At 38.9% G+C, this 16,941-nt stretch overlaps 2 protein-coding genes across 2 annotated transcripts; both read left to right on the top strand.

Moving 5' to 3' along the window:
* The first annotated feature begins 10,720 nt into the window (after window positions 1–10,720).
* On the top strand, window positions 10,721–12,850 carry LOC104225609 (7-deoxyloganetin glucosyltransferase-like). The gene is made up of 2 exons (XM_009777452.2): window positions 10,721–11,305; window positions 11,867–12,850. Exons 1-2 carry the CDS (start codon window positions 10,786–10,788, stop codon window positions 12,802–12,804), a joined length of 1,458 nt encoding a protein of 485 aa, XP_009775754.1. The 5' UTR covers window positions 10,721–10,785; the 3' UTR covers window positions 12,805–12,850.
* A 1,846-nt stretch (window positions 12,851–14,696) lies between these two features.
* LOC104225611 (uncharacterized) lies at window positions 14,697–15,222 on the top strand. Its single transcript, XM_009777454.1, has 2 exons — window positions 14,697–14,880; window positions 14,957–15,222. Exons 1-2 carry the CDS (start codon window positions 14,697–14,699, stop codon window positions 15,220–15,222), a joined length of 450 nt encoding a protein of 149 aa, XP_009775756.1.
* The last annotated feature ends 1,719 nt before the right edge of the window (window positions 15,223–16,941 follow it).

The raw sequence follows: 16,941 nt of genomic DNA, 5'->3' as shown, positions 1-16,941 counted from the left end.
GATAATCCGTGCACATCACCGGTGTTTGACTAAAAAGATACTAAAACCATTATGAACAAATCAATCAAAGATGAAAGGGTAAATCTTATCCAAACATAATTAATTCCGGATCGAAAAGTTAACAATAATGATTACGTATGGGACGAAAGAGGCATGATTGATCTCATTAAAATTTAACATTGCCTTTCTCGTCAGTTGATGAGGAAGTAAATTTACATATATTCTTCGAGGTCATTTCCTCTTCCTCTTGAAGATATAAGAAAGGAGCTTTTTGTCATCCTTTTATGAGAGAATGGAGAAGCCTCCTGAATTGAGAGCTTTATTTAGCTATATATAGTCGACGCCCTTTTACCCTTTGCTTGACTCGACACTTTTTTGTTACTAATGTGTCCTGGTCATGATTTTAGGCATTACTCTTTTCGATTCGTCGAATGTCACAGAGGAGAAATGGAGTGGGTTCTATTGACTTTCACTACTTAGTTACTAAGGCGGGGTGTCGGGCAACCTGGTCGTGGTGGTCAGATTTTAACCAATACAGTTAGTCCCTCCATCCGTCGGGGTCGTTCTATGTCGGACTTCGGCAGACGGATCATGTTCGTTACGAAGTCGAGAGAAATCTGGCCTATAACTTTCCGTTCCTTAGTCGCATTCTGTGGGTTTTTAGCGGAGTGGTGGTGTTCTTTCGATCCTCGTGGACCATTGCGGCGGTTTCAGAATCGAAACGTCGGTTGGCACTGAAGCATTGGTTCGTGGTTATCTACATTATGATGCACGTTTCTGGGAGACTGAAACATTTTGTGCCCTATCAGATTTGAATGGCGACTCTTGGGTTTCGTGCTCGGGAAATTTATGTCTCTTTATAAATAAAGGGAACTTGTCACTTGATTGATTCACTTCATCTTTCATTTGAGAGAGTTCTTCAGATATAGCTTTTTCTGATATCTCGAATTTCTGCTTACCTTCTTGTCTACTGAAATCTTTCATCTCTTCTTCTTATTAATTGTTTGGCGCATTTTCTGCTAAAAAATGACTGATGATTCTTCCCGCGACAATCTTCCTGCCGCTAATCTGGTACCAGAGAGTTCTGTTCAGGTCACCGGAGGGGCGGATGCGATGGAGGATGAGGAGATTCCCTCAGTGGTTGAGATCTTGCCTCGCCCAGGGAGAGAGGCGACTGACTTCAGTTTTAGCGGCTGGGCGGAACCGGAACCTGTCCCCTCCGTCATGAGGGAAAGGGGGATTTTAAAGTTGAAAGAAAGGTGGATAATCCCCAATTACGTCGATATGCGGCCGGTGGAGGGGACGACATAGTTCACTTCGACCGTCCCGGGTACTGCTTGTTCTACGCCTATCCCTTTATTGTATGGTACACACTTCCTCTTCCCATGTTGGTGGTGGATTTTTGCCGTTTCTACTAAGTGTGTCCCGCCCAACTTTCGCCTTATTTGTACAAGTTATTCCTTATGTTGCTCAAGTATGTGGAACTTATCGGTCGTGAGGTCACTTTGGACCATATGCTCAGCATCTTTTCTCCTCAACTGATCTGCGGTTCGATGATTCATATGCGTCCTCGGGGGTCGAGGAGTCTGGTGGTGAAGATGGACGACAGGACCAACCATCGTTTCTACGAGAACTACTTTTATGTGCGGACCGAACACATTGTGGCAGACCCAATTGCATTCCCTGAAAGATGGAACTTCGCACGTAAGTCTGCCTCTTTAGTTAGTGAAATGATCGACCGTTTTCTGCGAGTACTAAATTATCTCATCTTTGCAGCTGAGAGATTTCCCCCGCCACCTGTCGAAGGGATTCGTGAATGGGTGGAAGCCATTCTTCCCCATTTAGTGGGAATTCGCACATGGTCGACCTTTCATGAGAGGTTCGGACCAGGCCCCTTACAGGTGAGATGATGCCTTTATCTACTGTTCTCTTTTTTTTGTTTAGCCTCTTATGCATCGTTCATCGTTTCCAGGGAAGGTGCGGAGAGCAAGGGTTCCTCAGCTAACTTTCCGCCAGCCGTCTGCATCTACTCACCCTATCACAGAATCCACTATACGACCTTCGTCGAGAGCTGCTTCAATTGAACCTGCGGCCTTGGTTACTCCAGCGAGGGCCACTTCCTAGGACAAGGTCCCGACCAATGTTGTTCGCCCAACGGATGAGTCACCATCTACTAGAGAGGAAGAGGGTCCATCGAATAGACGGAGAGTAATGTTTGAGACGGCGCCACCAACAGTCATTTATTTGGACGACTCTCCCACAACGGGCTCCGGAGAGGGTGTTACTGTAGCTCCCCCCATAGGGGAGGAGCAAACCGTTGAAGTTGTCGGTGCCCGCGATCAGCAATCAGAAACTCCTATCACCGCCTTGGCTCAATTAGAATTCCTTGCCGTTGTTGATAATCAACACCTTGTCGTGGTAGAGAACCAGACCTCTGGGACTATTGTTGTGATTTCAGACGTGCCCTCATCTTCTGCATCGGGTCGTGCTTCCTCTTCAGCAGCAGAAAGGGGAAAAGGCATGGTGATTGATGACTATGAGTCTAAGTCAGACCTGGGCCCCGACGATGTTAGGATGTTCGAGGAGGGTCTCACTCATTTGGTGGTTAATGCGGGTGGCTCGGCTCGTATTCTTTAGATCCCTTCTGGCGTTAATCTCTTGGCGGAGGGGGAAGATCTGGTACCGCAATTCAGCCTGTTATGCTCCAAAGCTGAGAACGAACCCCTTCGGGATGTTTCCGATGCTGAGTTGAGGGGCGAGGTGGCCGTCATGGGATTAAGGGTACGTTACATTTTGTTTTTGCTTTATGCTTTTGCCCTTTTCGAAAGTACTAGTTTAACCCTGTCTTTACGTTTTCTAGACATACATGGTGGAAGTGGAAAGCATTCGCAAGACCAACATACGGGCAAGGGTTTTCTTGAAGATGTTGGAGAAATACCGTCGCTACCATGACAAGTGTCGAGATATGCATGAGCGGCTGAGGACGGATCCCCGTAATCGGGCTCTTGGTGAGGACTTGGAGAAAAAGGACCAGGAATTGATGCAGACCATCTGCAGCAAGAGAGAACTTAAGGAGCAACTTCGCATTAAGGACGAGGAGCTCGAGTTAGGTAAGGGGATCGCAGCGGAATGTGAGCATTTGCAGGGTATTTACCGCGATGGAGAGCAAAGTCGCTGGATTGGAGAACATTGAGAGTGCCTGGTCGGAGGCTTTAGCGAGGGAAACGGCCCTGGAGAACACCATCCGTGTACTCCAATCCGAATAGGAGTCCGAGAGAGTGACAGCTACTCTCAGGGAGGCGAGGCTCGAGGAGCGCATTGGCGTGATTGATTAGGGGGCATGGGTTCTGGGAGATCAGGTCGTGGCCTTGGAGGCAGAAAATGAGCGATTATAGGCTCAGGTTGAGTCATCTTCCACTGTCGTTCCTTGCCAAATGCATGAGCTCTGGGTTTATACTGAAGCCCAGCGGGACATATATAAGAGTTTGTGGGAGGCGGGCACCGTGGCTGAGGCTTCTTATGAAGAAGTGCGAGCGAAAGCTCGAGAGGCTCGCATTAACTGTGGATATGATGTGGCAACGCCCGAAGCTAATGGGGATGTGTATGATGCCAATGGAGAACCTCTTGGAGACGGTGATGATAGTGGTGATGGTGACGGCAGTGATGACACCAAATGAAGAATGTTGTCCTTTGTCTTTATTTTCATTTTGTTTGTCGACTGTCATTTGTTCATTTTTTTTGGTTGGCCTGGGCCATATGTAAGAAGCGGTAGCCCACACTGTGACTTTGCATAAATAAAATTTCTTTTCTTCGCTATTTGCCTTGTACTTTACTTTTTATTTCAACTGTCCATGGCCTTGGTGCAAGATAGGGGCTCATCTAACGAGTCCCGATTTTCCTTTTCTTCCGGTGGTTGTCGACCTTTAGGGGTGTCGTTTCGAACTTATCGAAATGTCGGCATGTCGTCATTCGATCGAGGTCAAACCCTTCTCTTTTTTGATGAAGGCCCTTGGCCTTGAAGGGTATTATTTCGAATCTTATCAAAATAACAGTCCATCGTCGTTCGATCGAGGTCGAAATCTTCTTTTCTTTTGGCGAAGGCCCTTAGCCTTAAAGGGTGTTATTACGAACTTATCGAAATAACAGCCCGTCGTCGTTCAATCGAGGTCGAACTCTTCTTTTCTTTTGGCGAAGACCCTTAGCCTTAAAGGGTGTTACTTCAAACTTATCGAAATAACATCCCGTCGTCGTTCGATCGAGGTCGAACTCTTCTTTTCTTTTGGCGAAGGCCCTTAGCCTTAAAGGGTGTTATATCAAACTTATCAAAATAACAGCCCATCGTCGTTAGATCAAGGTTGAACTCTTCTTTTCTTTTGGCGAAAGCCCTTAGCCTTAACGGGTGTTATTTCGAAATTATCAAAATAACAGCCTGTCGTCGTTCGATCAAGGTCAAACTCTTCTTTTCTTTTGGCGAAGGCCCTTAGCCTTAAAAAGTGTTATTTTGAACTTATCAAAATAACAGCTCGTCGTCGTTCGATCGAGGTTGAACTCTTTGTTTTTTTTGGCGAAGGCCCTTAGCCTTAAATGGTGTTATTTCAAACTTATCGAAATAGCAGCCCGTCGTCGTTCGATTGAGGTCGAACTCTTCCTTTCTTTTGGCGAAGGCCCTTAGCCTTAAAGGGCATTATTTCGAACTTATCGAAATAACAGCTCGTCATCGCTCGATCAAGGTCGAACTCTTCTTTTCTTTTGGCGAAGGCCCTTAGCCTTAAAGGGTTTTATTTTGAACTTATCGAAATAACTGCCCGTCATCATTCGATCGAGGTCGAACTCTTCTTTTCTTTTGGCGAAGGCCCTCAGCCTTAAAGGGTGTTATTTCGGACTTATCGAAATAACAGCCCGTCGTCATTCGACCAAGATCGAACTCTTCTTTTCTTTTGGCGAAGGCCTTTAGCCTTAAAGGGTGTTATTTCGAACTTATCGAAATAATAGCCCATCGTCGTTCGATCAAGGTCGAACTCTTATTTTCTTTTGGAGAAGGCCCTTAGTCTTAAAGGGTCTTATTTCGAACTTATCGAAATAACAGTCCGTCATCGTTCGATCAAGGTCGAACTCTTCTTTTATTTTGGCAAAGGCCCTTAGCCTTAAAGGTTGTTATTTCGAACTTATCGAAATAACAACCCGTTGTCATTCGATCAAGGTTGAACTCTTCTTTTCTTTTGGCGAAGGCCCTTAGCCTTAAAGGGTGTTATTTCGAACTTATCAAAATAATAGCCCGTCATCGTTCGATCGAGGTCGAACTCTTCTTTTCTTTTGGTGAAGGCCTTTAGCCTTAAAGGGTGTTATTTCGAACTTATCGAAATAACAGCCCGTTGTCGTTCGATCAAGGTCGAACTCTTTTTTTTTTGGCGAAGACCCTTAGCCTTAAAGGGTGTTATTTCGAACTTATCGAAATAACACCCCGTCATTGTTCGATCCAGGTCAAACTATTCTTTTCTTTTGGCGAAGGCCCTTAGCCTTAAAGGGTGTTATTTCAAACTTATCGAAATAATAGCCGGTCGTCATTCGATCAAGGTCGAACTCTTCTTTTCTTTTTGCGAAGGCCCTTAGCCTTAAAGGGTGTTATTTTGAACTTATCGAAATAACATTCCGTCGTCGTTCGATCAAAGTCGAACTCTTCTTTTCTTTTGGCGAAGGCCCTTAGCCTTAAAGGGTGTTATTTCGAACTTATCGAAATAATAGCCCGTCATCATTCGATCGAGGTCGAACTCTTTTTTTTGGCGAAGGCCCTTAGCCTTAAAGGGTGTTATTTCGAACTTATCGAAATAACAGCCCATCATCGTTCGAATGAGGTCGAACTCTTCTTTTCTTTTGGCGAAGGCCCTTAGCCTTAAAGGGTGTTATTTCGAACTTATCGAAATAATAGCCCGTCACCAGTCGATCGTGATTGAACTCTTCTTTTCTTTTGACGAAGGAACTTATCCTTAAAGGGTGTTATTTCAAACTTATCGAAATAACAGTCTGTCGTCAGTCCCGGTTTCTGGAGAGTTGGACATCTTTCATGGGAGTCCCAGTCTGTTTGGTATTGCTTGCACCAAATGGAGCAACGCTGGTGAATACGTGGTGTTGATGTTTCATTTAGGTTCGTGTTGTGTAAGCCTTATGGTTTTCTTGTCTGACTCCTGCCGTCCAGCTCGGAGATGTTGCCGGCAGGAGGTATTTCAGTTGTGTTGAAGCAATTTGTCCTTCAATCGGGATGTTCCTGTGTACGTTCGTCCATGGGGGTCTTATGTGCTTGCCTGGACAAAGAGTGGGAGGTGAGGATGAGATTTTCTTCGTTCCCGCCCGGCAGTCCGGTGGGGGAATACAGGTCAATAACATCGTTTGCTTTGTTTACTATATCGATGGTTGATGGGGCGAAGATTTCCGAGCCCGGTGATCTTGCTTGGCTCTTCTTCCTCTTCTGCGCTGCTCTTGCGTCTCGCATGGGTTAGGTGTTTCCTCCGCGTTCCTTTTGGTGAGTGATTGTATTTTTTGGTTTCGATCTAGGAGAAACTAGGAAATTTTTACTAAGAAATCCTCACAGACGACGCCAAATTGTTTGGCTCAAAAGATACAAAAACTTTTATGAACAAATTAATCCAAGATAAAAGGGTAAATCTTAGTCAAACATAATTAATTCCGGATCGAAAAGTTAACAATAATGATTACATATGGGACGAAAGAGGCATGATTGATCCCATTAAGATTCAACATTGCCTTTCTCGTCAGTTGATGAGGAAGTAAATTTACATATATTCTTCGAGGTCATTTCCTCTTCCTCTTGAAGATATAAGAAAGAATTTTTTTGTCATCCTTTTTTGAGAGAATGGAGAAGCCCCCTAAATTGAGAGCTTTATTTGGCTATATATAGTCGAGGCCCTTTTACTCTTTGCTTGACTCGACACTTTCTTGTCACTAATGTGTCCTGGTCATGATTTTAGGCATTACTCTTTTCAATTCATCGTATGTCACAGAGGAGAAATGAAGTGGGCTCTATTAACTTTCACTGTCCAATTACTAAGGCGGGGTGTCGGACAACCAGGTCGTGATGGTCAGATTTTAACCAAATACAACCAACTAATCTTCAAGGCTTCTTTAATAGATTTGGTGGGCATCGATATATTCATTCTTTATGCAATAAAAAATTATACAATCGTACTGTAAATCGATCGATCAACCATATTACCTTGAGATCAAGATATACATGTTATATACTGAATTTATAAACTTAATATGGACGTGTAAAGATTTTTCACACGTGTATTTTGATTTACGTATCATATAACTTTTCTTATTTTTTCGGCCGCACATCTCTCTAATTATAGGTAATAATATATACTCCTTCTATTTCAATTTACGTGAACATGTTTGACTAGGCACGAAGTTTAAGAAAAAATGAGGACTTTTGAAATTTATGGTCCTAAATAAGTCAAAAAAGGGTCCAGAGTATTTGTGTGGTTATAAAAACTTCGCACTAAGGTTAGAATTAGGAGTTTAAGCTAAATTGTTTCCAAATTTAAAAAGGAGTTATTCTTTTTGGAACATACCAAAAAGGAAATAGGTTCACATAAAATGGAACGGAGGGAGTAATTATTTTTCGAGTGACCTAATAGTATAAAAATATTTTATGATGTAAGTGTATAAAAGTTAAAATTATTATATGTACTTTTCTCAATTCGATTTATGTGACATGCTCTTATTAATCTATTCCAAGAAGAATGATATATTTTTATGTAGAAACTTATACTCCAACTATTTTAATTTATGTGAGGTAGTTTTGACTTGGCACGAAGTTAAAGAAAAAAAAACTTTTGAAACTTGTGTGGTCTTAAAAGCTAGAAAGGTAAACATTTTGTGATGTCATGACATTTGTGTGGTTATAAAAGCTTTCAATTAATAGTAAAAAAAGCAAAATAAAAAGTTTAAAGTTAAATTATTACTAAAATATAAAACATATCAGTCTTTTTTTGAACAGATTAATAAGAAAAGTGCATCATGTTGAATAAAACGGAGGATGTTTCAATTTTTTCCTTAATAAAAAGCTTTTATAATAACACAAATATTGTGGAACATAATTAAAATAATAAATTTATAATATTTTATAGCCACATAAATATTAGGCGAAATGGCTTATTATCCACCTAAACTTGCACCGGATTTTAAAGTCGATATATGAACTTTAGATTTTTCCATTTTAACACTTAAACTCAATCGATTACTTATAAGTGAACACCTTTAACCTTTGACTATGCTTATGTGGTAGCAGCTCATCTAATATGGTCAAAGTGCGCGTTAATCACGCAGAAAAAGAGCGTCACTCGTATTACTAAACTTAAAAATATTAAAAATATGAATAAAAAAAAGTAAAAGTAAATAAAAGACAAACAAATAAAAAATAAAAAAAGTCCTGAAACCTAAATCCCTCCCCGTAACTCCTTTCTTATCTTCTTCCTTACCCACTTCCCCCTCCCAACTCCAATTTCTTTCTCCCCACAGTTTCTTCCTGATTCCCCACCCCCCCACCTCCTTTCTCTTCGTTGAGACTTTAAACAATCCCTTGGCCAGTCTTCATTTCTCCACAAACTAATCATTTTAGCGTTGGTTGATCTATCTCATTTTCTCAGTTTGACGACAAGTATAGCAGTGACGGTGTTTCCGGCGATCTTCTTTGGCCGGTTGAGACTACGAAATTGCTGAAAATTTTCAGGGGCGGGAAGTAATAGGTGCTCAAGGAGGTCTATTAATTTTGATTTTAACGAGTGCCACCGAGATGCCATTTTTTCCAATAAAAATCTTGTCGGAATGGTTTTGATATTTTTTTCGAAGATCTAATGGCTTGTTTGGACTAATTTCTAGATTGAGGTTTGGTTAAGATATATACTAGGATATGAATTGATCGTATTTGAATTTTTACCATTGGAAATAGTGGTTGAGGAAGGGAAGGTTTTGGAGGATTTATGGTGAAGAAGAAAGGAAAGAGAACAAAAACTAAAAATTTGGTAAATTAATTTTAAAAAGGATGGGACCTAGATGTTACAAATGTCAAATAATAAATGGTCTTAGTATCTGACGTGGTATTCATGTCATGTAATTGAACACGCTCTGAGGCAGGGGTTTATTATAAGTATTTTTATCGAGTTGGGGTGTTAAAATGGGAAAATTAAAAGTTTATGTATCAGCTTTAAAATCTGGTGCAAATTTAAATGGCCCAGAAGCCATTACGCCTAATTATTATGATATATTAAGTTTCAAATGTTTTTTTTGTTAAATTCTATAAAGTCAAATTACGTTATACAAATAACAATATTATCATTATTATCATTACCATCACCATCACCAATTCTACAAGATTTCAACTCGAACCAATGATGCATTGTATGTAGGGGTGTACATAGGTCGGGTTGGTTCGGATTTTACAATTATCAAACCAAACCAATTATGTCGGGTTATTAAATCTAAAGACCAAACCAAACCAATAACATTTGGATTTTTCGCTCTCGGGTTTTCGGGTTTTTTTTTCCCGAAAAATCTTCGTAGAACAAAACATATAAATTGTGCCCAAAATATTTCTTTAATCCTAGTAAGATACAACTATATAAAGTATTTTCCAAGAAAATAATACAAAATATGAGATGTGTCATGGTATTATCCTAAAATATTCAACAATAAAGACAATAAAATTATGTAATATAAATATTGCTAATTAAAAAGCCATAATAAAAATAAACATATTCTAAAAGTACTAAGTCATGCTAAAATAAGTAGACTAATAAGGGAGTATTAATTACATGATTAAACGCTAAAGAATAAATAAAAATAGGTTATGCATTTATCTAAATTAATGCAAAACAAAAAATAGACATTTACTAGATTTTTCGTTCGTAGTATTGAATTGAATGTCTTTTGTTAGCATTAGTATTGATTTGATTTTGGTTTGGGCTTTTATTGGCATTGTTTAATTTACTAATATTAATGACTATAAAACTTATTGGAACATTCAAAAGTTCTAAGTCCAACCTTGAAATAATATCTTAAAAGATAAAATTATGAAATTTTTAAGAAATATTTATAAATTACATCACAATAAGTATATTTATATATTAAATATATCTAAAAAATTTATGTGTAGGGTTGGTTTTGGTTTTGGTTTGACTTTCTTTAGTTAAAATCAAACCAAACCAATTATGGTAGGGTTTTTTTCCTAACACCAAACCATAGTCGGTTTTTTTTCTTCGGTTTGACTCGAATTATCGGGTTGATGCGGTTTGTCGATTTCCTTTGTACCCCTAATTGCATGACAGTTTGGTGGAGAAATTGGACTAATAATGAATACTAGTATAATATACTCCATCCGTTTCAATTTATGTGAACTTATTTTCTTTTTAGTCATTGCCAAAAAGAATGACATTTTCCTATTTGGAAAGAATTTACCTTTATAAAATAATTTATAGCCCAGAAAATATATTTGTCTTATTTTACACCGCTAAGTTTAAATTGAAAAAGAGGGAGTACTCAGCGAGTCATTTTTGACCTCGAAACCGGCGTTCCAGCCAACCCAAATCAACTTTGAATTTTCCCATTTTTTAACAGTCTGGCGTGATCTCTTTTTTTGCACTTTCTTTGACGTTTTTGACTTGTTTTTTCCATCTATAAATATCTGCATTTCTTCAATCCTTCTTGCCAAAATCATCCAGATCTTTCCTTTCCTTTCGAGACATTTAGAGAGAGAGAAAGAAATTAAGAATGGGTTCCATTGGTGCTGAATTTTCAAAGCCACATGCAGTTTGCATACCATATCCTGCCCAAGGCCATATAAACCCTATGTTAAAGCTAGCCAAAATACTTCATCACAAAGGCTTTCACATAACTTTTGTCAACACTGAATTTAACCATAGACGTCTCCTTAAATCTCGTGGCCCTGATTCTCTCAAGGGTCTTTCTTCTTTCCGTTTTGAGACCATTCCTGATGGACTTCCGCCATGTGATGCAGATGCCACACAAGATATACCTTCTTTGTGTGAATCTACAACCAATACTTGCTTGGGTCCCTTTAGGGATCTTCTTGCCAAGCTCAACAATACTAACACATCTAACGTCCCACCCGTTTCGTGCATCGTCTCCGATGGTGTCATGAGCTTCACCCTAGCTGCCGCACAAGAATTGGGAGTCCCTGAAATTCTGTTTTGGACAACTAGTGCTTGTGGTTTCTTAGGTTACATGCATTACTACAAGGTTATTGAAAAAGGCTACGCTCCACTTAAAGGTACAAATACTTTCTCCGACATAGGCGGCACCCTTTTTGCTTCAACTATATAAGTATATATGTGTACAAGATTACAATATTACTTCTAAGTTATTAACTTTAGATCTTGAATTCACTGTTGTTATGCTTTTATGATTTATCGGATCTTGATGTATTTAGTTATTACATCGTGTATGTGCTACTTTCATCTAATACCGATACCAAATAACTCTGTCTATAAGGCAAATGGAAAGATATACTCCATCCGTTTCAATTTATGTGAACCTATTTGACTGGGCACAGAGTTTAAGAAAAGGGAGAAGTCTTTTGATCTTGTGGTGTAAAATGAGGCACATATATTTTGTGTGGCTATAAATCATTGTGTAAAGGTAAATTGTTTCTAATTAAGGAAAGAGGTCATTTTTTTTGGCACGGACTAAAAAAGAAATAGGTTCACGTAAATTGAAACGGAGAGAGTAGCTATTTTGAGACTTTTTTTGGTTGTTCTTGATGTATATAGCCAATTCCCATTATATTGGATATGCACGTGTTTTAACTTTTTCTCTTTTTGGGAAATTATAGATGCGGCTGACTTGACAAATGGATACCTAGAGACAACATTGGATTTTATACCAGGCATGAAAGACGTACGTTTAAGGGATCTTCCAAGTTTCTTGAGAACTACAAATCCAGATGAATTCATGATCAAATTTGTACTTCAAGAAACAGAGAGAGCAAGGAAGGCTTCTGCAATTATCCTCAACACATTTGAAACTCTAGAGGCTGAAGTTCTTGAATCGCTCCGAAATCTTCTTCCTCCAGTCTACCCCATAGGGCCATTGCATTTTCTAGTGAAACATGCTGATGATGAAAATTTGAAGGGACTTAGATCCAGCCTTTGGAAAGAGGAACCAGAGTGTATACAATGGCTTGATACCAAAGAACCAAACTCTGTTGTTTATGTTAACTTTGGAAGCATTACTGTTATGACTCCTAATCAACTTGTTGAATTTGCTTGGGGACTTGCAAACAGCCAGCAAACATTCTTATGGATCATAAGACCTGATATTGTTTTAGGTGATGCATCGATTCTTCCACCCGAATTCGTGGAAGAAACGAAGAACAGAGGTATGCTTGCTAGTTGGTGTTCACAAGAAGAAGTACTTAGTCATCCGGCAATTGGAGGATTCTTGACTCATAGTGGATGGAATTCGACGCTAGAAAGTATAAGCAGTGGGTTGCCTATGATATGCTGGCCATTTTTCGCTGAACAACAAACAAATTGTTGGTTTTCTGTCACTAAATGGGATGTTGGAATGGAGATTGATAGTGATGTAAAGAGGGATGAAGTGGAAAGCCTTGTAAGGGAATTGATGGTTGGGGAAAAAGGCAAAAAGATGAAGAAAAAGGCAATGGAATTGAAGGAATTGGCTGAAGCATCTGCCATAGAACATTCAGGGTCATCTTACGAGAACATTGAGAAGGTGGTCAATGATATTCTTCTTTCGTCCAAACATTAAGTTTAATGTAAGTTACTACATAATTAACGATGGTGTTTGAATTTAATCTTCCTTAATTTTCATTCTTGTGTTCTTTTAATAATACGTGCAAAGTAAGACTTTTCAAATTTTTATATAGAGTAGAGTTTTGAACAGAATACGGTAGGTGCATCAGTATTCATAGCATACAGCTAGTATCATGGCACCATTCCCAGAAAATACAACGCCCACGCTAATGTTTAATTTGTTACAGCTCTATTTTAGTCAATCATATACGTACATTCTTGATTCTTCTTAAATAAATAAAAGATAAAAATTATTCAAGGATTTGGTCTCATCAATAATTAAATTGATAATGATAAATAATTACGTAACCATGGGATAACATTTCATGTGCCCTCGAGCATATCACTCTTTCGTAAGTCCAAGTGTTTGTGACTTCATATTTATTATCCCTTTCTCTACTTTATTGCCGGAGACAAACAACTTGTCTTTCGCAGATAGGAATGGTCTTATCTGCTAGTACATTTATTTCGTAATAATAAGTACAATTTACATATAGATATATTTTAAAAGTGTTTTCAACTATTTATATAGAGTAGTTTTCAACAGAATAGGGTAGGTGCATCGGCATTTGTCGCACACAATCAGCAAACACCCACGCCCATGCGAATACTTGATTAGCTATAAAATTATACAAGTCATATTCTTTTTAATATTGCCGACACATTTGAATAAATAATGCAAAAGTAATAAAACAATGAAAGGTAAAACGTTTACATGTCAAGTGATATTATATCGATCGATACTATTTACAAAATTGCGGGTGCTTCGTTGTTTTCACCTTTGTTTCATAGATAAGAATGGTTTCTTGATAGGGTATATGTATATCCCTGCTCTATTATGATGATTTAACAAACTTACTGCTAAGAACTAGATAAGGAACTTGTTACACATACTCAAGAATTTAAGATCAACAAGTCTCCAGTCGGGGACACGGTTTAACTCTTCAGAGTCAAAGGAATAACAGAGAGAACAAATAGCTACCAATTCCCGTGGTGACTGTACAAGTCAAACCCCAGCTGTAAAGTTGCTGCCTGCACAAAAAAAGTACAATAGTCAACTTTATGAGGAATGCCCTTTACCTAACTTGCTTGCATCATTCAAGTGATATGACAAATGAATTATTAACATCAAGAAAAGGTAAAACAAAACACTTGCACATTCAAGAAAGAATCAAGCATTCTCTGAAGTGACCTATCAATCTCGCTAGTGACTCTCAAGGGCATCAAGAATACAGAACAACATAACGACGGATCAGTTCCCTGTATCGAGTTATTACATGTCCTTAGTTGTGTTTCACCTTTGTTAAACCACTCTACTCGTAATTCCTACTTAGCTTAGTTATAAGCATTATGTAGGAAATCTTTGTAAATTATAAACGCTTGTATTTGTGTCTTAGCTAGAGTTAGTCGAGGTGTAAGTTTTTGCAATAGAGATATTACAAAGCGGCTTGTAATAGAGTTGTTACAAGTTAGTGATGGATTAAGAGGTTAATTCCTAGGTTACAATATGTAGTAATCTAAAGTTTGCTTAATAGTGAAGTTGAAATCCTACAAGGGTATGTCGTGATTTTTGATCCCGTGAACTTGGAGTTTTTCACGTAAAACTCCATTGTGTCATTTACTTACTGCAGTGTGCGTGTGTTCTGTGGGAATTAACAGAGAACTTGGTTCTCTATATAGTTTGGTGGACCCTTAGTTTCTATCAATTGGTATCAGAGTGGCTTCTTTTTATCAAGCTAACACCTAGAAAGGATCCTCATGGCTGCTCCGCCAAACTTCGAAGAAGGTCAGTCTACCTACAGACCACCAAGATTCAACGACCAATACTATGGATGGTAAAAGACAAGGATGCACGACTTCATCACGGTTGAAGACTCAGAGCTCTGGGATATCATCTGCGATGGACCTTTCATTCCTACGAAGACCATTGGAGACCCCGTAATGACAGTTCCTAAAATAAGAAAGGAATATAATGATAATGACCGCAAGGCTATTGAAAAGAACCTTCAAGCTAAAAAAATCCTCGTCTGTGGTATTGGTTTCATATGAGTACAACAAGATTTCAACATGTTAATCTGCTAAGGAGATATGGAAAGCTCTCTAAACAGCTCATGAAAGGACAACACAGGTAAAACAGTCCAAGATTGACATGATAACCACAGAGTATGAGCTTTTCAAGATGAAGGACGATAAGTCCATTCAGGATATGCACACTCGCTTCACATCTATCATCAATAAGCTTCACTCTCTAGGAGAGATCATCCCCAGGAGAAAATTCTTCAAGAAGATACTTAGTGTATTACCTGGTTCCGGGGAAAGCAAAGTGAATGCTATCACAGAAGCAAAGGATCTGCAGGAGCTGACCATTGATTAACTTGTCGGCAATCTGAAGACTTATGAAATGAAGAAGAATAAGGATAATGAGAGAAGAGAGCCCAAAAGAGAGAAGAATCTGGTCCTCAAGACGGACAACAATGACTTAGGTGGTGATGATGCTGATATGGCCTACCTGACAAAAGGTTTCAGAAAATGGTTCGCAGAAATGGAGGCATTCCAAAAAGGGGCAGCTCCAGCAAGCCAAAAGGTTATGAACTATGTTATAAGTGCGGTAAGACAGGACACTCCATCAAGATTTCCCTCTCCTCAAGCAAGATCAGTACGAACACAATACTGACAAAGCAGCTAAGAGGAGCCTAGCTCCTTACGAACGATTCAATAGAAAAGATGTCACTAACAATATTGTAAAACAAGCTCTTGCTGTATGAGGAGACTCTTCCAGTGAATTTGAAGAAGATGATGATCATGGTGATAGCTCCATGATGGTAGTAGAAAGTGAAACAGTTGAGTCTGGCTCAATCTTTGCCCTAATGGCAAAATCTAACAATGATGAAAATGTCGATGATGATGATGAGGTAAACTTTCTAGATGTTCAAAGAAATCTAAAGTCTTATTCTCCAAAAAAAACTTATGACTTTGAGAAATATTTTAATTGATGCTTATCATAGTCTTATAAATGATAAAGATGCATTAATTGTGGAACTAGGAGAAATAGAACAGTCGAGAGATGATCTAGTAGTCATTGTGGTAAACTTAAAGGAAGCCATTGAGAGTTTGAAGAAAGAAAAAGATGCCTTAACTGAAAAAATTGCAAACATAGAACATGAGAGAGATGATCTAGTGGTTGTTGTGATCTATCTAAAAGAGACCATTGAATGTGTTATAAAAGGAGAAAGAAGTTTTAATAGAGAGGGTTGCTAACATTAAGAATGAAATAGATGACCTATTACTAGTAGTTGTAGACCTAAAGGAAACAATTGAGGAACTAAAAAGGGAAAGTAGGCCTAGGAACACTCAAAAAGGAAAGGAAGTTGCAAGTGAGGCACACCTTAGGCTTGAAAATGAGTTAAATCAATGAAATATAGTTTGTTTGCTAAGCTTGAGAAAAATAGACAACTTCAGGAAGATCTAGGCAAAGTGAAGAGTGACCTAGAAAAATCTCTTAAGTGGACCTAGTCCTCTAATGCAATCACTGCTATGTATACAAATAGTATGGGAAATAGGAAGGGAATCGTGTTTAAAAGGGAAAAGACTTCCTACAACCCCCATAACAAGTACGTTATTGTACCTGATAACTAGCTCTGCACTCACTTTGGTAACACTGAGAACTTTAAGGAAACCTATAATGCCAGATTTCAATCTCAACAAAAAACAATGTTTTTGCTGAAAAAGTAACTACTACTAAGGAACCTGGCCCTTCATATAAAAAATGTGTGGTGTCTGCTTGGACCAAAAGATCCCTCATTCCCCCATTTCCTCATTACAAAGACCCAAACTTGTTTGGGTTCCTACGTCTAACTCTTGATTTCCTTGTGCATGGAGCAGTGAAAGGGAGTAGCGAATAATGGTACATGGATAGCGGCTGCTTGAAGCACATGACTGGAAGTACAAATGATTTCCTTTCACTGAAGGCCCTGCAAGGAAGGAGTGTATCCTTTGAAAATGGCAAGAAGGGATACATTCTGGGAGTTGGAAGGATTGGGCAGTCTCTCTATCACTCAATTGAAAATGTGTACTACGTGAACAGGTTGAAATA

The sequence above is a fragment of the Nicotiana sylvestris genome, chromosome 10 (genome assembly GCF_000393655.2).
Source record: "Nicotiana sylvestris chromosome 10, ASM39365v2, whole genome shotgun sequence".
Lineage (NCBI taxonomy): Eukaryota > Viridiplantae > Streptophyta > Magnoliopsida > Solanales > Solanaceae > Nicotiana > Nicotiana sylvestris.
This window is presented reverse-complemented; position numbering and strand designations above follow the sequence as displayed.

What these genes read in the sequence shown, in the direction of transcription:
- LOC104225609 (XM_009777452.2), top strand. Translation starts at nt 10,786, where the DNA reads ATGGGTTCCATTGGTGCTGAATTTTCAAAGCCACATGCAGTTTGCATA. An exon ending in AGGCTACGCTCCACTTAAAG is followed by an intron (nt 11,306 to 11,866) that starts GTACAAATACTT and finishes GGGAAATTATAG; the next exon opens with ATGCGGCTGACTTGACAAAT.
- LOC104225611 (XM_009777454.1), top strand. Translation starts at nt 14,697, where the DNA reads ATGCACGACTTCATCACGGTTGAAGACTCAGAGCTCTGGGATATCATC. An exon ending in TAAAAAAATCCTCGTCTGTG is followed by an intron (nt 14,881 to 14,956) that starts GTATTGGTTTCA and finishes CTCTCTAAACAG; the next exon opens with CTCATGAAAGGACAACACAG.